Source organism: Acomys russatus, chromosome 4 (assembly GCF_903995435.1).
Source record: "Acomys russatus chromosome 4, mAcoRus1.1, whole genome shotgun sequence".
Lineage (NCBI taxonomy): Eukaryota > Metazoa > Chordata > Mammalia > Rodentia > Muridae > Acomys > Acomys russatus.
In genome coordinates this window covers 49,983,840-50,008,868 of record NC_067140.1, presented here as the reverse complement: position 1 = coordinate 50,008,868, position 25,029 = coordinate 49,983,840, and the positions used below count along the sequence as shown (strand labels likewise).

At 41.5% G+C, this 25,029-nt stretch overlaps 1 protein-coding gene across 2 annotated transcripts in view; it reads right to left on the bottom strand.

Moving 5' to 3' along the window:
• The window catches only part of Fmn1 (formin 1), a 295,331-nt gene that overhangs the window by 58,932 nt on the left and 211,370 nt on the right, over nt 1-25,029 (bottom strand). For both annotated transcript variants that reach the window (XM_051144337.1, XM_051144336.1), the window contains one exon: nt 13,300-13,392. In XM_051144337.1, coding sequence (XP_051000294.1) covers nt 13,300-13,392 — 93 coding nt within the window. The remainder of the gene's footprint in view (nt 1-13,299; nt 13,393-25,029) is intronic.

Here is a 25,029-nt window from a genome sequence, read left to right as displayed (position 1 = left end):
AGTGAAAAGAAAAGAAAAGAAAATTTCTATCATTCCCCAATCTGATAGAAAGCAGAGCTTGAGTGTTGAAACTGTCAGCAGTTACCAAGGGTAACTAAAATTGTTAATTCTGGTATTTAGCATGGAGGGGAGGTATTCACACTGCGGATCTCAAGGATCAAGGGTTTGCAGTTCAACATAGAGGCCACTAGGTGGTAATGTTGTGGATTTTGGCAGCCATAGTATGTGATCCATAAGGCATGGTGTCTTTGATAGAATTATGCATATCTCCGCTGTCATTGAGAAGTAACCACAGTCATTGCAATTACATGTGAAAAGAAAGCCTTTTTTTTAGTGGCTAAAGATAGAGCCTTGGAGAAAATCCCTTTGCCGCCTGACAGTTTTTACATGCTCAGTCACCTCACTGACTTGTACTATACTTATGATGATGTCCAAATTTTAACAAAATGGAAGCTTCTTGTCCTAGATAAGTCAAGATCAAACACATCACTTTTTTTCTACATTTTTGGGGAGACAAACAAATAACAATGACTTCTTTTCAGCGTTGAAGACCCTGTATAATTAACTAGTCACATTTGCAAATGCGCCATCACCCAAGACACCACCGGGTTAGTAAACCTGTCATTGACACTCAGAGCCATCTGCAAGAACACTGAGAAATAAATGAGAATGTGAGAGCAAGACTGGCATACATACACAGCACAGGCTCTGGACTAGGTGCGTCCATCAGTCCTGGCCTCTTATTAGTGCTGCTCTGATCTCTTTAACGCAGAGTGAACTCCGAGAAGAAACAATTTGAGAGAATAAAGTGACCACTGCAGGGCTGTACATTACCTACAAAACTCATGTATGATATGACGTGTATGCTCAAAGCAGCTTGCAAATGCAGCAGAGATATCAAGCTCTCCTGTCAGAAAAAGACAATAGCTGAGTACAAGAGGATCCACGTGATAATTTCAAGAAATCACCCATTAAAACCTTCATATAATGGACCTAGAAAATAATACAGTGAGTGAAGTAACTCAGATCTAGAGAGACAAATGCCATTCGTTCTCTCTCATCTGGGGTCCTTAGTCCCAGATCTTAAGATGTGAGTATAGGAATGTATACACCCTAAGAAACCTCAGAAACCAAGAAAGTTATAAGGGGCCATGCGTAAGACCTAAAGAGTGTGATGGTAGGATACAAGTTATGTGAAATGGGAAGTTGGAAAAGATGGGAAAGGGAGTTTTAACTAGGAAAGAGAAAGGGAGGACAGGACAGGAGGAAAGGAAGAGGGGAGGTACAAATAACACTAAGGATGCTTGAGAAAGCCTCAAGGACTCATGCTAGTTTATAGTTATCTAAAACTGTATATAAGTGTGTGTGTGTGTGTGTGTGTGTGTGTGTGTGTGTGTGTGTGTGTGAACCCTCCATGCAAGTGGTTGGTCAGGGTAGTCCCAGTGACTCCCAAACAATATAGGTTATGGCTGTTGCCCTTGGTTGCCTTTCAGAGACTGAAAACTTCAGACACAGGACTTGGAAGATTCAAAGACTTTGGAGATGCAAGCTGGATCTAACCTGAAAGCCTCCTCCCTGAGAACTAGCTTTCATAGTAGCAGAAGGCGCTCTGCAAGGTCTGCAGGAGAGAACAAGGGAGGAGGACAATCAATAGTCCTATCCATCTGCGATGCCTATGAACCACAACAACGGCCAGCATAGCAAGATATCCCCAAAGTCTGCAAAGACGCAACTGTGGCACTCATATCTGAAGGCGACCACCAGCTGTCTAAGTAAGGTCAAATCAACAAGGAGGGAAATTATGCCTGGTACTAGAAACCTGGCCAACTACCCAGGGCTAGTGAGATCATAGATTTTACAAGAAAAGATACTGCTGTTACTTTAGTAGACATCAAAGTTCCTATCTGCACTGTAATACTGACCTTTCTCCCCATAGATAAGTGCAGCTCTCACCCCACATCAAAGAAGCTTCTCTTGGAAGTAAATAGAAAGCACAGAGGACCACAATGGTCATAATGCAGAGACCAACTGCCAAGCTCCAGTGGATAGATCTGCAACTCAAATCCTGCACCTCAGGTTCAGGAACTATGGTGGGAAAAATGCCATAAAGAGTCAGAGAACCAGGAAGTTTGCAGTGAGCTAGTGTCTCCTAGAAGCTACGTCCATGATAGCTGAACAATATGGCTGCCTAAACAAGACCTGGCCAATGATAATACCAATAGACCCACTAATAGAGAATGTGGGAATTTTATAGGGTCCCACCCTCAGACAAAGAAGGAGGACAACTAATGACTGCTGAAAACAGAGGGAATTGGCTCTCAGGGATGAGTCCCCTAATAGGTTATCCCTGAAATTACAAACACATAAGCAATGCCAAATAGACTTGGCAGGCTGATTTATACATTTATGCTTAAATATACATATACACGCAGGTGCAACAATAATAATCAAGAAAAAGAGGACATAATAACCAAGAAGAAGAGGGAGTAGAGGGCACATGGGAGGAGTTGGAGGGAGGAAAGGGAAGGAGAGAGGTGATAGAATTATATTGTAGTTAAGCATTTTTTAAGTTGTAAATAAAAAAAAAAACCTGAAATGAAAAACAAATAAACAAGACAAAAGAAAAATCTTCTCATAGTTGTTAAGAATCCAAAGAGGAAGTGGTGGTTGGGCCAACAATTACTTGTTGTAATTTATCAGAAAAACAACTATTATGCAAGATGCAGAGCTCAATACTGATTTCACAAAACACTTAAATATTCATCACCTGCCCCCTTTTTCAAGAATTACCACTGATATGTGGTTGCTACTGCTAGAAGGGCAAATGGGGTTCTCTTCTGGGATTTCCAGAAAGGGCTCTCCAAGACTAAGCTATTATTCTAGATTATACAGAAAGTCTGTTGCTCTGATTTTTTTTTTTTTTTCTATTTCACTTGGTGAGATGTAAAATGTTTCTTTTACCCACAAAAGTCTTGGCACAAAGAGAAAATGAGTTATTAGCATAGCACAGAATAACCTTGGGGATGAGGCCATAATGACGTTAAATGAGTTAGCAAACCCCTCAGGTTCAGTTTCCTTGGCTGGAAAGTGAGAGATGACAAAGGCAGGTTCAACAGATTGATGCAGTGCTTCAGTGAAGCCACACAGCACCACTGCTACTCCCACCAAAGCAACCCCTCCCACCGAGGTAGCGGGGGGGAAGATGGTGATGCTCTAAATCTAACACCTGCTTCAGTAAGGCCTTACGGTTTATATGGTGACTCCATCTGCATGTGCCATCTCAATGTATTCTTCATGTGACACTGTACAGTAATGCGAAATTTCCATTTTCAGTGGCATTTGTACATTTGAGAAGAGACTCGGGGACTGGAAGTAATAAAGCCAGTGTTCAGTACAACGTCTTCTAATGTGAAGAAGAGGGATCTCTCCACTTCATTCAGAGCATAAAACACACACACACACACACACACACACACACACACACACACACATTTTATAGTGCCTCGGTTAACAGTACTATATTGCAAACCTAGGTGTTAATGCATTTCACATGATAATGTAAAATTGAAGTATATGTGAATACAGATGTATTATTTTTAAAGAGAGTAACTACATTAAAATTTTTAACTCAAAAATGTACATGCAGTCATGGCAGTAATAGCAAATTGGGAGACTGCCACTCTATATAAAGATTACAACTTCATAAGTTACTACAACCCAGCCCCTGGGAAATACAACCTAATATATTTTTAGTTTCCCTAAAGAAGCCAGTGCCATATAGAAAAGGAGTATCCACAGGTGGCTATAAAGGTGGAGATTTAGAAAGACAGGGCCCAACTCATTTTTCCCTATCTTCTACTTCATGCAAAAGGAGCTGCGGTAATCACAGGACCTTGAACTCCCTCATGAGGAAAGGAAATGAAGAGACACCCAGCACTTCCTCCATGAGCAGGAGCTTCGCAATCCTTTCATGTTTACATGACTCAAGGCCTTGCTCAAGTTTGTAAAAATGAATTTGTGTTTTAGTCCTTGTTCTGCTAAAGAAACGAAAGAGCCCAGTCTCACACACTTGCAGGAGAGGGGACATAGGTGCATGTGACTTTATGTGTCTAAATTTCTGTGGCTTCAAAGGACATCTTAGAAGGGATAATGAGACTTACTTGGTGTCTCTGCAGACTATACCACCAACCACCATCTTCCATATGTGTGAAGTTCTAGGGACTGCTTAAAATCAGAGGCAGAAGAGCGTCAATAATTAGAGTTAAGAGCCAGGAAGAATCACTAATACAGAGGTAGAAACAAGACGTGATCCTTGGCTACACAGTCAGTTTGAGCGTAGCCTGCGCTACAGTGAGACTCTTGTATTTTTATTTTTTTAAAGAACAACACAGAATTAGAGGCTTTTCTTTCTTTTCTTTTCCTTCCTTCCTTCCTCCCCTCCCTCCTTCTCACCTTCCTTCCTTCTGTGCCACCCACCCCCTCCTCTTTTTATATTGGGACTAAAAATGCTCCTAACTGATCTGGAGCTTATTATGTAGATGAGACTAGCCCCACACTCACAGAGATCTGTCTACTTCTGCCTCCTGAGTGCTGGGATTAAAGGCTGATTCATCATACTCAACAAATTAGAGTTTTTAAGGCTTGAAACTTAGTAGGTCCGATTCTGACAATAGTCTTAAGACATAAAATAAGTGGTATTTGTCTTGTCCTGTAGCTAGGCATGGAGGATACTGTCAGTTAGAGTAAATTAAGAAACAAATTCCCTATTTTGTCCTGGAATGAGCATATAGATATCAAAGTGCCCTTGTAACAGAACACAAAGAGATTTTGGTAGCAGGGAAGAAAAAATAAGAGGTAAAATACTATGACGACTAATGATGACTGTCACCTTGAGAGGATGTAGAATCACTGAATAGACAAACCTCTGGGCATGCCTTATCCAGGTTAGGTTAACTGAGGTGGGAAGTCCACCCTTAATGTGGACAGTAACATTCCCCAGGTCAGCATGGTACATCTTCCTTGGAGAAGCACAAGCTAAACTTTAGCAGATGCTGCTATTGATAAACCAAACTCTAAATAGACTGTAACAAAAACAATTCATTAGAATGACATCTTACTACAAAGCTATGTTGCCACCAAATCTTTGTAATTTGGCTAATCTAATGGGTGGAAAATGAAATTTCAGTGTAATTTACCTTGCATGTTCTCTATCTTAAGAGTTTAATCTTTCCCTATATTTTAAGAACAATTTCTACAACTTGCCCAAATATGTATTTTTTTTTTTATTCTTCATGGGAACTCTTTCACTGTAGGCATATTAGCCATTTGCTTGTGGTAAGAGCTACAAATTTCAGGTCATGCCAATCTTTTTATTATAATAAGGAATCATATATCACTTAGTGCTTTGTTAAGCTTTTTAAATGAAGAGTGAATACTAAATTTCGTGATATGCTTTTTTCACCACCAAACCCTAAGCAATGATAATGTGAAATGTCCTCTTGGATCCACTGTAGTGATAGACAAACTATACTTTGATTTCTTGGTATCTAATTATCTTTGTATTCTGGGAATAACTTGTATTTGGTCATGGACTAGTAGTTTATATAGAATTTTATAACTAAGGTGAAGTTTGGCTATAGACTTCTTTTTTTCCCCCAGATGCATTAGTACTACTTATGTAGCAGTGGATGCTTGGCTTCTACAGAAACAGTGAATTAAAGATATCAAGGTGAGGAAAAGGCAGTACAAGGTGTGAAGAAGAGGAAGAGGAGGAAGAAGAGGAAGAGAAGGAAAAGAGAAATAAAGAATTTTCTTCAGGGGGTAAATATGAGCTCTCTGAATAATTTATGTGTATATAAGAGAGAGGGGAAGGGAGGAGGGGGGAGAGAGAGAAAAAAGAGAGAGAGAGAGAGGGAGGGAAGGACGGAGACGGAGGAAGGGAGGGAGAAGGGGGCACGTGATGAGTCACTAGACAACTCTGGGGACTCTATTCTTTTCCTGTCACACTTTGTGGGATCTTGGGACAGAAGTCAGGTGTGCGTGCAGGCCCCTCTACCTGCTGAGCCAGCTAACTGGCTAAAAAATATTTCATCAGTAAAGAAAAGGATCCAAACTAAACCTTTAAGATAAAAGCCTGACAAATAGGACTCTACTAAGGCCACCTTTTCCACTTTCCAAAGGCACATGATCACTGTTTTGCTGTCTGATGACATGTGAAGCCAGCCTTCCTGAGTTATACTGAGATTCACCTGTACAAACCCTGCTGAGGAGTGACACACATTGGCCCAGTCACTCTTCCTTCTCCACACGCTAAGTCATGATTCCTTTCTCACAGGCCACACTGCAGGTGACTGGCTCATTTCCAAAAAACAGTGACTCAGTTTTACTTCTATGGTCTTGAGGTTGAAATGGAGAGGCTGGCTGTAGTCTGTTATTGCTGTTTATTGGTTCAATTATGGCCTTTGTCAATGTTATCTGACTTAAAGACTTTTTCTTTGTTTTTCGAGACAGGGTTTCTCTTTGTAGCCCTGGCTGTCCTGGAACTCACTCTGTAGCCCAGGCTGGCCTCAAACTCACAGAGGTCCACCTGCCTCTGCCTCCCTGAGTGCTGAGATTAAAAGAGTGTGCCACCACAGCCCTGCTGACTTAAAGCCTTCTTAAAAAGAATGTATTACATGCACACATCCAACAAAGATATTTTTATATGTAGGAGGCCTAAACAACATCGTGAATTATAGGTTAAAAATATCTCTTGCCAGATTCTATCATAGTTCTCTGTTTCTGAAAGGATCTAAACAAGAAAGCCACAGAGGAAAAGTCGACATCCCCTAGGGACTTCACTCAACTCAAAGTGTTTGTTCACAGACTCAACAGACAGTGATAAATATTTATCATAGGTCAGGCTGAGGCTGTATTGCAGGCTCAGAGAAAGTGAAAAGTGAATAGGGCCAGACAGCTTTTGTATTTGTGGAATACTTATCTGCTTGTATATATTGTAACTGCCTGCATTCAGTGTGGGAAATCAGAGTTACTGCTTTCTGTTTTATTTTCCACTGGGTAAAATTATTGAGGGTTTTGTATTATTGTTATTACTATTACTATTTTACCAAAAAAAAAGTTTTTGACATAAGAAGAGTATTATCTTAGCAGGCCAAAGAACCACACAGGAAGCAGGGCTAGAGTTGTTCATTGAGAGTTAGGTTGAAATTTATCACCATTCATGGGTAACAGAATGTGAGATAAGGCCAAGTGTGGGAGAGTGCTGGCATTGGGGCCAGGCTTAGTTACAGCCTTCCCTGCTGAAGCTATAAATACAAATGGCCAATTTAACAGCAAGGAAAGACCACCTATAAGATCTAGACCTAGGATCTAATCAGTTGCTCTGTGGCTTCTTTCAATTACAGGATCCCTGCTATGTTTATGGGGGCTTTTAATGTGAGCATCATGGTTTTGGAGGCCATATTGTTATTGGCCATGTTTGATCTGAGGGTGGGAAAGCACGAGCTCAAACAAAACAAACAAATGCCTGCACAAGATTACTTAGAGCTGCACTGTAAATTGGCATCCACAAGAGACTACTGTGGAAGAGAAGGGAAAAGGTTTAGACGCCACAGGGATCGCAACCCAGAACGTTGCCATTAAAAGTTTGTTCTGCTTTGCTCAGGAAATGAAAATTAGTTGAGCATAAGTGCCGTGGCTTTGTCAACATTATTTAAGAGTGTTCTGAGGAAGGAAGGATGATCAAGACAAACACATCATCTCATCCAAGTGTGGCAACAAGATATGATTTACAAATGGAAAATGAGGCCATCGTGATTGTTACAAGAACTGAACTGCTGCTTATATACAAATAATTCTAATCGTGAATCAACAGAGTCACAATGCATGTGACTTCTCAGGCTTAAAAAACAAAAAAAACAAAACAACAACAAAAACAACAAAAAACCAACCAAAACCCTAATTGCTTACTATTTTATGAGTGAGAAGCCTGCCCCTAATCAGAAAACTAGCTTTCTTGTTAAATGCTCTACACAGGCTCTTGTCACCACACACTTTCCCAGTTATGCTTAGCTGCTCTGATACTTGGAGGAATCTTCTTACTCTACATCTTTCCGCTGGACTGTCGCATCCACCTGTGTGCCTTAAACTGATACTTTTGTCAATGGCTTACATCCACAGGCTGTTAAGGACAGCTACAAGTGCTGCCCAATACAAGCTTCTAAACTTAAAACACCATATTTTTAAAGTATTTTTTTTTTTGGTAACTCAATCACAGATTTATTTTTTTTAAACATTTTACTTACTTTTTTATTTAATTAATTTATTCATATTACAACTCAATTGTTTTCCCCTCACTTGTGTCCTCCTGTTCCTCCCTCCTTCTCTCTTTCACCCTATTCCTGTCCCCTAGGTCTGTGACCAAAGGGGACCTCCTCCCTCACCATATGGTACAGCCTTGAGCACGGACTGTGCACATGATAGCAGCATGTTGCAATATCATGCAGCTTACTCCTATAAACACGGCATCTCCACCTGTGTGCCACACATGCACGTCAAAAGTATCAGGACCAAAGTTTATTTCACTGTCTTCCTCATAAGTATCCAGGCAGTTATCCAGGTGGGAAAAAAAGGGGTGTGTTATCTTTTATCATGTTTTGCTTTATTCTTGCACTACTCCTAATGTAGCTCGTACAACCATCATTCTTCCTTCCTTCCTTCCTTCGTTCCTTCTCTTTACCACCATTGTTTTCACTCAGGGTCCTTTGATTCTCTCTATATTGTTGATTCCCCCAACACTACTCCATCAAACAAGACACACAGGCCAGCGTGTACTTGTCATTCCTGTACATTCCTGTACATTTCCACTATGGTCTGTTGTCTAGAATATACCTTGTTTTCTGCAGGATCCAGACTATAGAACACCCAGTGAATGTCAGATAGTTGCTTCCAGCAGCAAAAGCTTTCTTAAGTCTCATCCCCAGCTTTCCCCAAAGTTTTGGGCATTCCTTCTCTCCGATCCTAATGCCCAGTTTTACTGTCATATTGAGCAGATTGCGTATCACATCGACTCCATGACTTTTGGAGAGTTCACACTTCAGTGTTTCTGATACCAGGTCTATCTTATAAACTATACACCAAAGCTTGGTTAGTGGAAGTCTTCTCCTCAGAAGCACATGTAATAGTGGTGCACTTATGAAAACGTGGCATCAGATAGATGTTATACTTAAATCGCATGGAAATTGCCATAAAATGTGATTATCCAAGGTCAATAATGTGTATTTGTAGTAGACAGAGAATTTTTCTATTAATCAGAGAAACAAGAGAAATAGCTACACTTAAAAAAAAAAAAAAAGGAGTGTCTTCTCCCCATTTTCCCTTTGGGATGTCCTGCCCAACCACAGCCCGCGGTCAATGGCACCAAATGACCCTGAGTTAAATTTCTAAAATGATGAGCCAAAATGAAACTTTTTAAAGCTACTCTTTATTGCCCTAATAATAATCAAGAGATATTCCATTTGTGTGTCCAGCAAGTTAGCGAAGCTACAGGCTCTAAACTGTATTAGGCTAACGTTATGTGTCATGCAGTTTTTAGTTATAGACCACTAAACTACAGGACCATGGCTCACATGGAACCATGACACACCATCACCTAAGCAAGCTCAGCTGTCAGCCAGACATAGAGCCAAGGAAGGGTACAGAATGTGTCTGTGAAAACCTACACTCTGACAAAGCAGAGAAGACAGAGCACTAACAAGAAAAGGACAGGGAAGAAAGAAGTGAGGAAAGATGGGACCATAGCTAAAACTTAAGTTGTCTCATAGTTACACTTTAAAAAATAGAAAACACAAGATACATCCATGTTAAGGCTATATTTCACTTATGTAACCCAATGGATACGATATGATCACTTTACAATGGAATCAATATTAAGGAAACAGAAAGAAAGGGTTTTCCATGGTGTCTGGTCCTGAGGTTAGCCCTATCAGAGCTGTCCAACAGTGACATGTAGCCAATGTCTGCTGTATCAGACAGTGCAAGTACAAGCTGTTTTGATAAACTCAGAAAATAATAAGGTAAAAATAATGTGCTATGTCCACAGTGGACTTTTTACCCCTTCATGTTGGGAACACTTAAAATCCCCACAGTATTCTCAAGTTTGAAAACAAAATAGTGTATAATATTGCCTTCAAAAATTGTGTGTGTTTTGTTTGGGGTGTTTTGGATATTTTAAAATACAATTAGAGATCATTCCTGATGTTCTTTTCACCTTCCCTTAACTTTGCTGGCTAAGGGAGGCCTGTCCTTGTCTAATAAGAAAACCCTTGGCACAGGATATGAGGGTATAATTCATTTTAGGATTATCAGTATTGTACACATAGCAGGGTCAGAATATATATTTTTGAATATACATTAAAAAGTAAACTAAACTTGACAATGGCAGTCCTCAAATAAAATCCACAATAGTACTATCTGGAGAGTGAAACATATTCTGCTGCCTGGCCCCATGTTAAGGCTCCTACTGTCAGAGAACCTGGTGGTGGATCTAGAGTTTGCCTTGGGAATTGAAACTTAGGAAAGTGGGTTATATCTTTTGAAGTTGTTAGCCAACAAGGCCCCAGACACTCACAAGAATTACAGGCACTGGGTGGTGGTGGTGCTCACCCTTTAATCCCAATGCTTGGGAGGCAGAGGCAGGCAGATCTCTGAGTTCGAGGTCAGCCTGGTCTACAGAGCGGATTCCAGAACATCCAAGGATACACAGAAAAATAAAAGAAAAAATAAAAGAAAGAAAGAAAGAAAAGGATTACAAGCTCTTGCAAATACTCTTGGTTACCCTCCAGAACTTGATGGTAAGACCCTGTTGCTGCAGATACCCTCCCTATATTTGAGTCAAAGAACATGGAGAAACCAATTTGGCTAGCTTTCAAAACGTAGGTATGTGCTATATACAATACTAGAAGAAAAGATTAGTCATCAGTTTCACACAGCCATGAACCCAGAAAGCTGTAAAAACAACTGGCCTGGCAAGATAGGGATGCAATAGCATCACAGATGCTATGGGGCAACCAAGCACTTTCTGATTATATCTAAGGCTTGCTCCAAGATATGGAACCTATTCTGGCACTGCTAATGGGGTCAAGAACTTGTGGACAGATAGGTTATGGGCTCTAGGGAAGAACCCTACACTAAATGGGTAGATTAAAATGACTCCTAATTACTTATTGCTATACCACACATAGGTCACAGCGATCCTTTACCCTTATCAGAGAAGCTTCTAAGAGATGGTGATGAACACAGAGGTAAGAGACTGTCCTTAAATGGGACATACATATCACACCCCTTACTGCAAGGTGTGGGATCTTTGTAAGAGCCAGAAGTGGTAGATAACTTTAAAGATCCAGTGTTTCCCACATACAAGAGGGCAGTTGCACATATGAACTCATATAGACTGTAACAGCATGCATAAGATCTATGCAAGAACATGGCAGACAAAATCCCAGCGTGAGGGTTGGGGTGAGCATGAAATCCCATTGATAGCTAAGGAGCTATTGGCAGTTGGTAGCTACTGAGAGACGAAGAGTCAGTTTTCTTAAGTGGTGTGACCTAGTATGGCAGGCCCTTCTCCCAAGTGTAGGTGGTCAACACATGCTGGAACCAATGGGGTTTTTTTAAGAAAGAAGAAAACTCAAAAGTTAAATAGGTAGGAAAGTGAGGTGGAGAGAACAGATCTGGGTAGAGTTGGGGGAGAGGAATCAATGTGATCAAAATACTCAAAGAAGTTTTAAAATTCTTAAACACTACTTTAGGGCTTGCTTCTTTGAGTAGAGAAACCTAGTAAATTTCCAAAGAATGAAAAGTTTTCAAAGTTCTAATTTGTTCTTTATCTGTTTTCATCAAAATAATAAATTCTCAATGTATCAAGATACTGGTTCCTTTAAAAAAAGATTTTAGGGACATTAAGACATGCAAGCAGATACAACCCCAATATATACACCAGAATTTTCTAGCTTGAGAATAATAGAAAAATTTAAAAGTATAGAACAAAGTCATATGTATTTCATTTCAAGTTCATTTTATATATGCGAAAATAAACAGCATTGTGAATTTGAGGTAACAAAAAGAAGCATTTTCCAGTTATGGAAGCATCTATAGGTTATGTATGTATATGGCATAACCATAAGGCAACACATTTACCTTGATGGATTCCATTACAAACAAATAACAAAAACAAAAACCTACCTATTCACATGCACACAGTACAAAATGTTTGTGGCACTGTTTGCTCTCAAGACGATACTGAGCCTATCAAACATGAGGTGCAGCAAGATTGACTCTACCTTCGGCCGTCATGAAAACAAGACCGGGCAAGAGTACAGCACAGTGGGCTCTCTCTGCACAGAGGGGACAGCTGCAATGGCATTCCTGTGACTCGCGGACTGAGAATTCCTCCACTAATTTCCAAGGAGGTTTGGCCATACTTTGTCAATTGACCCAACTTAGCAGCCTTCTGTTGCTGGTGTGGTATCATGTGGCCTCACTCAGTAATAGAAACAGCATGTTGAAACTCCCCAACACTTCCCGCATGCTGTCCCCTGGCTTTCTAGTAAAGAAGAAAGCTTCCTTCAAAAACCCCAAACTTATTTTTCTTTCAAACTTTAAACTGAATTCGGGAAATACATAAAAGCATCGTATTTTCATGCTCACCAACTCTTATTAGTAAAAACTTCCAAGTTGTACCAAAAATATGGAGGAAGGTACAGAACCTGCAAAGTTTTCTAAGTAAGTGCTGGGTCTTCTGGGTATCCCAAAGAGCCAATGGGTAGGATAATGACATTCACTGGGCCCAGTTTGCCTCTCTGTAAAGGAATGAAAAATCCAATACAACTAACAACAACAAATTTCAAGTTGCCAGGTTGCCATGCTCATGAGATGAGGAATAAAATCCCATCAACCTGTCAGGAGCTGCAGGACTACATATGCCTTATGCATACACACTGGTTCGGTTGACATGTATCAAGGACATGTGTGGTCCAGAGGAGACAGAAAGGTTTACCTTCAAAATATTTCCAAGCAGGAATAACAACAAACAATTTATAGGAGGAAATGGTCTTGGAAAGTGCCATAAAGGTTACAGGGCGACTCAATCTACACAGACGATGAAACCACCATGGAAAAATGGACCATGGACCCAGTGGTGTTGTCTATGGTCAGGGAGACGGGGGGAGGAGGATGGGAGGGAAGAAAGGGGGAGAAGGGAGTTTTTCAGTACCCTTGATGTACAGCTGAGAGACCTCCTACCTTTCTGGAAGAATTCTGTCAATTTGTCCTTGAAAGGCTGCAGATACTCCTTTGGGGACGCCTTGCACACCAGCTTCATCTGCTGCTCACTTGCTGCAAAGAGAAGTGGAGATTAGACTTAATCAAGAATACACACTTGCTGAGGGCCTGCTTGGGCACTGAATTACATTATTAATTGTACAGATTCCTTGTCAATCACAGCTTATCCAAACTCCACAGGGGAAACCAGCATATTCCACATCCCTCTTTGGGAACAGGGATGTGTGCACCCTTCAGTTTTCCCTTAGGCATTCGTAAAATGATCTATGACTTGTGCCAAGAAAAATATTCTGCTTCTTGTTCCTCATAGTGGGGTGGGAGAGGTCTGTAAGGACGATCCAAGGGAACTAAGGACCCTGGCAATGTTTAATTCATAGACAAAATAGGTTTTACTCAAGTTTTCACGAACCCAAATTGCCTGGAACCACCAAGTTAAAGAAACCTTGTGGCACCATGCACGCTCTGGTCCAGTTTGTGAAGTATCTGTTCTTCCTGGATCCCACTTCAAACAAACAAAGGTCCATTTTCAAGATGAAAGTGTTGAGAGCCAGCATAAGTGCTGCCACCAGGAGTCGGACAGAAAACATTGGACCCCAACTCACGCATGCTAGCCTTTCAATCCTTATCCAAACTACAGGCTCAGAGCAGAGAATCGTTAACATTCAGACTTGCCCAGTGACCTGTAGGCATGGGCTAGTTCACCCACTTGAAAAGCTTTAAAACAAACAGGATGCAAAATGTAGAAATAAGCCCACATGCAGGCTTTGAGGGAGAAGTGGACACACATAAGCAGCAGTCAATGGGTGAGACTGGGTCCCCTTCACTGATTGTTTGACCAATGAGGAGGAGAGAGGGACCTGCGTTCAGGGTAATAAACACTATTCTCAGAAAGCAATGGGATGTCCTATATTTTGCTGGGTTGGAGCCAACATTTTGAGATCATAAAATAACCTACATAACCTTTTCTACTCTGAGATTCTAACACATCCATTATAGAGGCCCTTTGATCTTACCCCACCCACACAAAGCTTCATGAACACTTGAACAACTTCATTAGATTTGCTTTGGACAGGACACCAAGAATTTACAACTAATTGCTCTTTTGGTAATCAGGTGTCTTGAACCAGATCTGGTTACACAGAAAGTGCAATAATCAAGAGTTTACTGTCACTAAGGGTGGCTGACTCTGGCAAGCGCTGTCTTCCCATGTTTTCTATATGCTTTTGACCAGAGGTTGCAACTGTCGGCCATGGCTGGAAATTACTGATAGACCCTTGTCAAGTTAAAGCCTTGGATTTTGATCATAAGCACTGCTGCTTTCTAAGGCCTCTGGCTAGAGCTTTCCTAGAATAGCTAGTTCTACCCCCCTACAGCTAGCTAGGACACCTGCCCACCGATATGCAGAGATTTGACTGGTTGTGTTTGAACAATCCACCAAGGGGACAAATATAACTCTGATCTTAGAGCAAATAGAGAACGGTTTCCTCAAAACCAGCCAAGCCCTCTCATAATATGTGTTTCTGGGGTCAGTGAGATGGCTCAGAGCATAGCGCACTTACTCCCAAGCCCATTGCCCTGAGTTTGATGCCTGGCCTCACACGGTGGAAGGAGAGAACCAGCTCCTGAAAACTGTTCTTTGATCTCTGCATGTGAATACACACACACACCCACAGAACAAGTAAATATATAAGTTGTAAAAACAAAAGACAAACAAAACCAAAAAGCCTACTTATCTGAACATTTTTAGCTTTCAGTGTTTTTGGCCTTCTCTATAAAAAACACTCTGTAACTTCTGTACTATTATGGGATTTCTCTTTCTGTTTTCCAAGTAGATGAACAATTTGGACAATGGTAAACACACTTCCTGATACAACAAGTCTTCTGCTGAAAAAGTGAAAGCAAAGAGCTTTGATCTTGAGGGAAGTGAAAGCACAAGGAGAAAAAGTGAGGAGGGGTGTAGACAGGGCTAGGACGTATTTTGAAAGTAAAATAAACAGATCTTGATGATGGTGTCAGGGTGGGGCTAAAGGGTGAGCAAGTCATAATGGGGGCAGGTTCCAAGTCCACCTAAAAAGGATTACAGGATTTAAAAAAAAAGTTCCATTTGTGTGTGTGTGTGTGTGCGTGTGTGTGTGTGTCTGTGTATGCAGTGATCATCTTCCTTCACATGTCATGATTTTTTTTTTTTTTTGAGACAAGGTCCCTTACTGAACCAATGGCTTGCCAGCCAGCCCCTGAGATCTGTCTACCTCTGTTTTTCTGAGCACTGGGGCTATAGGCCAGCACTGTCACGCCTGGCTTTTACATGGGTGTTAGTGAGCTGAGCTTCAGGTCCTCATGTTTGTCTGGCTAGCAGAGCACCACTGTGTCATCTCCCCAGCCTCTGGCTTAGTGAACTTTAATGACCCTAGCACTGCCTATAACCCCCTCCCACAAAGCATAAGCAAGGTAGCAAAGATAACCATGTCGACTAGGCATTTCTAGAGGAGACACAGGGCCCAAACAATTGGTCAAATAAATGTTGAATGATTTCTTCTTTGAATCATCATTTGGCAGTGAGCTTTCAGAATGACATGTTTTTCTCCTGATATGCAGTTTTGACTCTGAGAATACACAAAGCCATAGGAGTTCTCACAGTATAAATTATTTATTCTTTAAATTCAAATAACCCTTAGTGACATTCAAATTCCAGTTAACTATTTTTAATGAGCACAAACAATATGCCAGGCTATCAATTGAAAACTGAGAACTAACAACTGAAAGCATGGGGTAGTCCCTTCAAGGTTCTTTTTTCTAATCAATGTAAAGCTTAAGGAAGAGCTTGTGTCCATAGTCACTAACGCAACACTTCTACTTCTGAATGGAAAAGATTGGTTAGTGCAGTTCTTTTGTCCTGGAAGTAGTGACAAATGGGATGCCCATAAAACTGTTCAAACTTTATATGCCATATTATGGAGCAGGAAAAATTCTGTGCTTGGACTAAAACTTCCCTGAGCTCAGGTGGGCTGTGGCTTTTTGTCTTCTATACCAGTGAGGAAGGACCCTCTCTTCCCATGTGAACCAGATAAGGCATGAGTAGTTTTCAGAATGTGCACCATTAGCAAACAACTAAACTATTTCTTATGTGTTAGGATGATGATCTGGCAAAGCTGGTCAGGAAGCGTTTCACAGCAGGGAGATTACAGTGTGATGGCTGGGGTCTAAATGCTGAAGCAGCTACATGCTCAGTTTACAGAGGTACAACACAGTCCAGCTCTCCCATTCAGAACATGGGAAGTTGTGCTTCCCAATGCCTTGCTGAGCTTCTACTACCTACGGTGAGAAGCCATGGAAGAATGCTGGCAAATTCTCTGCAAAGGTGAGATAACTTGTGAAATCATTCCCCGTGTCTCTGAGCCTTCTGGTTTTGAAATTAGAAGGTAGAACCTATACAAATGACAGCAGTCCCCTGGGCGTGCTCGGAGGACCTCTCCACACCCTGGCAGGCTGGGGCTCCGATGCAGCCGGCCTGCCTGAATTAAACTTCTCCACAGGATCAAAGAGGAAGGCTGCCCTCCAACTGCCCCTGCACAGTCGCATGTTCCGGTGGCCAGCAGTGCACACACGCCAATTTATTAACTTGGCTTACCCAAGACACTTTCTAACAGACAAATGGGAGACCTAAGACTAATTAATGATGACACTGGAGACTGGAAGGGCACAAAGAAGAGAGGTCATGGACAAATTCGTAAATGCCACTCATTGTCCAACCCGAAGACTACTATGCAGTCTTGCCAGACCACCAAAGTTGCCTTAAACACAGTCTGTGCCAGGACCTCCAACATTTAAAACTAAGTCTGTCTTTTTTTCCTCTTTGTAAAACATTCAACTATAAAAGACATTAGCTTCTAAACTTAGCTACTAATAAGTGGTTATTGTAAGAGGGAACTATAAAGTGATACATGATGGAAGAGGAAAACAACTAAAATCAGACTCTCACTTAAAGGCTAAGCACTTGTGACTTCTTGCAGTGAAAAAACAAAACAAAACAAAACAAAGCAAAATATGTTCCTGAATGTTTTAAGATTCAGAATGTGTAGTGTGTGTGTGTGTGTGTGTGTGTGTGTGTGTGTGTGCGCGCGCGCGCGCGTGTGCGTGTGTGCCCGAGGATTGTACCAAGGACTCTGCAAAGCCAAAATTCACTTAGAATTGCTTTTGGAATGTGGAATTGTCTTCTCTGCTTACCTAATTCCCAGTCAGGAACCCCCATGCTCTGTGTCCATGGTCTGTGTCAGTTCTACTCAGTCTTAACTTTTATAAGATCTGTCTTTTCCATAAGCTCCGTGTTCAAATGGCCAGCACTGAGGAATATCATAGCAACGTATCAAATTGTTTGTGTATAGGCATTTTTGTGTTTTATTGGCAGGGTTTAGGTGAGAGACAGAAATTGGAGCCAGACTGTAAAGAGTGTATGATGCTTGGTGAAGGAGTTTATTACAAAGTAATTCATTGAATAAATACATCAACTTAACAAATGTCTGCTGGGCGCCTATGATGTGCATGAAATTGGACTAGGTACTGGAGAGGCACCAGGGACAGAAGTGGACCAGCGTCTTTCCCATTCACTGTAGGAAATGCGTCACTGGCCCTTCTGATGCAACACACAGTAAGGACTGTTTCTAGCAATCTGAGCTGCATGTAAGCACGTGGTACTTCTTCCTGCTGACAGTCTTTGCTGTTATCACTTTAGTTAACAGGATACATATCATTTTCAGTGCTTTTCACACATCAAGCAATAGATGCATGTACAGGTTTTGTTAAAAATGACCACTTTTCTGCTTTCATTCCCAAAACATGCTTTTGTTAAACTTTAAATAAAAGTGTATTTAGACATCAAAATCTGGATAATAGCTTAACTTGCACACTTTTTAGTGATGTCATCTTTGACCTGAACTATTAGCTATATTATTCCTAATAAAATAAGATGCTAAAACAAAGAAACAAACAAACAAACATCTTACTTTGGATAGCAGTAACACAGAGACTTCTACAGAAAGCAGATTCCAAATTAATAAACTATTAAAGTATTTTCATGTGCTTGTTAAAGGTCAGCGGAGATTTTGTTTTAAAGGTCTTCCCTCCCTCCCTCCCTTCCTCCCTCCTTCTTTCCCTCCCTCCCTCCCTGTCCTGTCATCCCCCCTCTCATTTTTCCTTCTTTCTTCTACAGTGCTGCAAATGGACACAGGACCATGTACACACTGAAGACAAGGCCTAGCACTAAGCTACATCCCTAGCATGTCATACATATAGACATACACTATACATGAAAAGGCTATTTAGAAAAGGCAATGTAAAGAGAGATTTTTTTAACTTGCTTTAAAGAGAAGCTAGATGGGGCTGGCGAGATGGCTCGGCAGTTAAGAGCACTGACTGCTCTTTCAGAGGACCCAGGTTCAATTCCCAGCACCCGCATGGCAGCTCACAACTGTCTCTAACTCTTGTTTCAGAGGATCTGACACCCTCACACAGATGTACATGCAGTCAAAACATTAGTGTACATAAAATAAAAATAAATATTAAGAAAATAGAAGCCAGATGATGCACTCCTAGAATAAAGCAAGCCTTTCTCATGAATGAGTTTTTGTAGTCACAGTACAAGCATTTAACAGCATGGTGTGGTAATGGCTAAAGTAGTGCTATCAGCAATCTTAGGCCAAGTAGATAAGCAGGAATGGAGAAAAAATATATTCCAGGAGAAATCAAGGACATTTTTTGAACGATACTGCTTTGCCGATATTTCTTGCCAGGTAGCCCTGCAAAGGCCACATTACCAGGTTCAAGTTAGACAACTGTGCACCAAAGACTCAGGTGTGGACAATCTGTATGCAACCAAAGGTGTTTCCTCAGCTATAATTTGGGAATTCCGCTGCTTTCATACACAAATTATTTCTCCCAACGACTATGCAACAACTAACATTTGTTTCTAAAGTGGATAAAAAAAACTTGAGTGAGCAACTGTGTATTAGGAAATAAAACAGAGGACTTAGAAACATGCAGACTGGGTCCGGATGTTACCTCAGAATACTGCAGATCCTATTACCTGGACTTTCACATGTATGTGCTACTTTCTGTCAGTGTACACGGAGTACTTCTGTTCCAAGATAAATAGAATAGTATGTTGGATGGACAGATTTGGTGTATTCCACAAAGTGGAAATAATTCAGTTATCCACCAATTGATGAATGAATAAATAAAATGCATTTTATATATACAATGAAATATTATTTAGGCATAAAAATGACATGATACGCATTGAAACATGGATAAACCAGAGAAAACACTATACTAAATGAAAGAAGCCAATCACAAAATACCATGTATTGAATGATTCTACTTGAAATAAATAAAATAACAAAAGCAAAGTAGATTAGGATTGACTAGGGCTAGAAGAGAAAAGTATGGTGAGGGTGGGGATGTGGGTGGGGGTGTGGGTGTGGGTGTGGAGGTGTGATGGTGACTAAGACATGCACTGTGCTTTTCAAGAGCAGTAAAGAATTCTCTGAAATTTTCCTAAAAGTCATTTATGGCTACACAACTCTGTGAAAATACTAATTAAACATTTATTGAATTGTGGGCATTAAATGGGTGAACTATATTTTTTTCTCATAAAAGACCCACTGTCTAGACCAACGATTGGTAACTGTAGGTTGCAGACCCTTTTGGGTAGATCCCTTTCACAGGGGTCACATATTAGATATCCTGCATATCAAATACTTACATTACAATTCATACAGTAGCAAAATTACAGTTATGAAAATAATTTTATGCTTGGGGGTCGCCACAGCATGAGGAAATGTATTAAAGGGCTGCAGCGTTAGGAAGGGTGAGAACCCTGGCCTCAGCACAGGGCTCAGCCTCTCACTTGCTGCCTGTGACAGGTACCTGTATTTATTCTCAGCTTTCCATATACTTTACTGGCTAGGGTGTTATTTAATATATCTCTAAGGCGGACCATGGGGGCATATACCTTCAACCCCAACACTTGGGAGGCTGACTGTTGAGTTTGAGCCCAGCCTGGCTTACATATTGAGTTCCAGGCAAGCTATGGCTACATAGTGAAACTCTGACTCAAAACAAAACAAAACAAAACAGAAAGAAAGGAAGGAAGAAAGAAATTTCCTAAGGACCAAAATATACAGAATCATTTTATACATTTGGGTAAATACTATCCCAAATCACATAGGCTTTATCCATTTAATATAGTCAAGCAACAGGAACACTGGCTAGTGAATATATCACTCAGGATTCTGTTGGATTTGTTCCCAAGAACAGCTGGGCAATAACGACAGCCATGCAAACTCTTTGGATAACTGACATTTCTAATGTGTGTGTGTGTGTGTTTAATCAACAACCATTTACTAATCCCTCTTATACCCAAACTATCTGTAAAAATTGCCAATATTCATTTTTACATGTTTCTTCTTCCTTGATTTACTTTACCCCCACAGAGACACTGAAAATGTACTCTGGCATCGGCAGTGTGCCCAGTCTCTGCATAGTGTAGCGTTGGTTCCACTGAATGGTGCTTCCACCTCTGCGTCCTCCACCCTGGGAGGTGCAGCTCCCAGTTTGCTCTGCTGTGTTTGCTGCCCCAGCTTCCTGCCTCCTCCTCCCCCCCCCCATGGCTTCCTCTAAGTGGCCATTAAGTGTGAATAGTTTTTAGCATTTTGCACAAGGTCTCTTTTCTTGCCATGTTATGCAGCCTCATTCCATGAAATGTGTCAGTGACCACGGGTAAGTGGTGACCCCCTCCTACATCATCTCCTGATGATCTCTTGGATTCATTGACTGCTATTAAATTGTGACAACCTACTGCTGCTCTTCCTGTGTTCACCGCTGCCCCTGATTTGTCCCCATACCTGAGGCAAGCATCTGTATAGCATCTGACAATATCAGCCCCCTTTTATAGCCACCATAGTGTCCATGCAGCTTGTCTTCAACTTCTCAAACAGGCCATGTGGCCCTAGAGGGGCTGCCTCCTGCCCACTCCCTTTCAAATTCATGATATCCCTCTTTAATTATGGGTACATATATGTGCGTACACATAGATAGGCCACACATCTCTAATAGGTCAAAGCTCACCATTCAGTTTTTGGAATCAAGCACTTTGCCTTCCTCAGACACAAGTGTGGACAGGTATTATCCAATATCTTTCACGTGAGGAGAAGGCTTTGAACCACCTCAGGCTGGTGAGATGGTTACAGAGAGGCAAGGGTTAAAAGGACAGGAACAGGTGACTTGGAGAAGAATGGCTTCTGTGATACCTCACAACTTCCCTAAAGTCTCTGGAGCACACACTGCTTGCTGTGGGTGTGAGCTTTGAATAAGAATGGAAATGAAGTTTTATACTGAGCTTAGAGATGGTACAGAGCAAAGATGCTTCATAAGGAGGAAGAGGGGCACCACTGTTGCATTAGGGACAAATACCTAACAAGAGCCACATTCTTCTTCTACAACTGTCTGCAACCTAGGGACAGTAAAATAAAACAAGGCAAAACAACAAGAACCGACCAACCAACAAACAAACAAAACCTAGGAAATCAATACATTATATAATAGTGTGGTGTCATGGGACACTGGGTAGGGCCGTCTTAATGCATATTGGTCTGGGAAAAGGTTATCCAGAAAGGACAACTTATGAAGTAGATTGACAATGTCAAGAAAAGTGATGAAAGAGGGAATACCATGAAGGAAACTAAAACATGTTGAAGTGGCACAGGCCACTTGAGATACTTTAGGTGGTATATTAAGTCCCAGGAGTGAAGGAACTTCCTCTTCTTAGTTTACTACTGCCTTGGGCCCAGATTTTAGCTCCAAGGAAAGTGTCTACAAGACTGAGATCTCTGACTCCAGAGATACAGCAGGTGAGATCCTGGGGTGGGTGGTCCTGCAGAGTGAAAAGAGGAAAGGACATCAGAAGGCACCGTAAGCACAGGGAGCTTGCCAGTGTCTTTAAAGAAGTCAGGAAAAGCCTCACTGTGAAGATGGTTGACTAGGGATTTTAACTGAAGTAAGGAAGCAGGCCAAGCTGGAGAGGGGGGATCTGGAGTGTCACTGAGGGCATGTTAAGCTTGAAATGTTAACTAGACACTCATGTTGTATATAAAAGCATGCATTGGAGGACACATGACTGAGACAAAAATACACACCAGGGAGGCATCGACATAAAATTGGTATTTAAAGCCACAGCAGTAGATGAGTTGCCAAGGAGGGAGCATAGCCAGAGCAGAAAAGGGGTACAGGACACAGCCTGGGGCATAGAGACACTGCATGAGGGGCCAGCTGTGATGAAAAATAGAAAATGGGGAATGCAGAATTGTACGATCTGAGAGGAAACAGTATGGAGAGAAGGAAAAAGCACACGGCTCTATACGGTACTGATGAGGGTCAAAGAAGAGGAAGTCACTGTTGAATCTAGCAATATGGAAGTCACTAGTAGCTTCACTATGTTTACCGGGAAGTGGTGTCTGGGAAGCGTATGCCCAGATGGAGAAGGGTGGGTTAGGAGGAGACGAACCCTAGAGCCACGTTGCTGGAAGAGGTGAAGCACTGGGAGCACTTGAGGCTCTGTGTCTAGTTCCACTTTCTGCTTCCTGAGGGACCAGTCTTGGGATTTCTATGGCCACACCTTCCCAGCCAGGGTAGACTGTGTCCACCAGGAAGTGGAAGGCCAAAATCAATGCCTTCTTGACAGTTACTTCATCAAGTTGGATGAGGCAGGGCTAGGAAGATGGCTCCATGAGTAAAGTGATTGTTATGCAACATGGAGACCTGAGTTTGGATGGTAAGCACTCGTGTAAAAGCTAGGTGTAGGCGCCTGTAACCCCAGTGCGAGGGAGCAGAGACAGTTGGATGAAGGGGGGCTCTTGGCTACTCTGTCTATCTGAAACAGCAAGCCTAGGGTTCCATGAGAGGCCTGGCCTCAGGAAAAGGCAGAACAATGATTGAGGGAGACAATGTGATGTCAACCTATGACCTCTAAATATACCTGTAAACACACACACACACACACACACACACACACACACACACACATGCGCGCACATGCACATGCACGCACGCGCGCAGCTTATAGCTGCCTGAGATATTTTAGACATCTTCTTATGGAATAGGACTCTGTCAAAAGGACCGTCCGTTATTCTTTCAACAACAATGACAAAATCACAAAATGTTCATCCTCAACAGAAATCATTTTGTACAGAAAAGATGCTCCACTGGGCTGTTATGACTAAGTGCGGAAGGGGCACAGCCCTGTAGAGGGTGGGTGCCTCTCTCCCCAGAGGACTGTTGTGTAAAAATAAACTCACCAGGAGTCTCAGGCGCAGGGGAATCCCATGATTCTGATTCACTTCACTGAGGGAGGCTGCTCGAGATCAAATGCACCTTAATGTCCCATGATTGTGAGTATTTTGCATGAAAAAATTTAAGCAGAAGTGACAGGGCTAAGTGAGGACATGCCAACATGCTTTAGGACTTCTGGAAAGATTTGCGAGGCCGGGCCACTTTGCACGGTACCTTCTACAGTATTCATAGGGCCCTCCTATCAAACATCAGAGCCGAGTCACAGTTTCCATTGTGATGATTATGTGGTTATGGGTGCAGCCTTGGTCTGTGAGACATTAGCATGAAAAATATTCATTAATCTCCTACCCATGACTAGCCTAAATACAGATGGATTGGGCATGGTTTGATTTATAGGGTGTTAAATGATCCAGCCGTTTACTAAAAACTGTTCCTTGCATGGGTCTCCATGAAAATTGCCATCTTTAGAAGCCTTCATTTGAATTAGCGACTATACTTCCAATAGGTCTCGTGAGGTAGGCAAATGTATAACTTGAGATATCTGAGATATATTTTTTTTTGTGATAAAGCATTATCATAAAGAATTCATAATGTTTCAAGCAATAGACAGAAAAGATGTGTCAAATAATCCATGCAGTGGGGAGGTTAAGGTTAGAGGTTAGCCTGGGCTACATATTGAGTTTTAGCCTAACCTGGGCTAAAACAAAAATTGTTTCTGTATGAAAGAGAGAGAAAGAGAGAGGAGGAAAGAGAATGAAGGAAAGAGGAAAGGAGGGAGGAAGAGAGAGATAGTTTTGTGTGTGTGTGTGTGTGTGTGTGTGTGTGTGTGTGTGTGTGTGTGTGTGTAGTTATAATGGGAAAAAAAAAGCCCATTCAGCAAGAATCTGGCCTCCAGATTGACTCGCCATGTGAGGCAGGAGCTAAGGATGCCATTACTGGGGTTCTAAGGGGGAAGCAGCACGTCCTGGAGAAGAATAGCAATTAGTTTCTAAAAAGTACAATAATGATAGGTAACAGACACATGTAAAGAAAAAAAGTAATAATAGTAACAACAACAACAACAGTAGTGAGAAAAATTCTTCCATGGTACCATGGCCAGAGCTGCCATCTTTCCTTTTGTTTTTCTGTGTCTAAGGCTCTACATCAGAGCCGGTGCTCTCCATAGCACTACAGGGGTTACCTCTATACCTGAGCTCTTACGTACTTACAAATGCCAAGATAGTGTTTATAATTTCTATTAATAGTTCATCTACACTTTCTTATGTTATCTCATAAAATTCATGAGCATTGCATTTTACAGTCATAAAAAGAAATTCAACTTCATATGCCACAGTTCACTCAGCAGCTCCC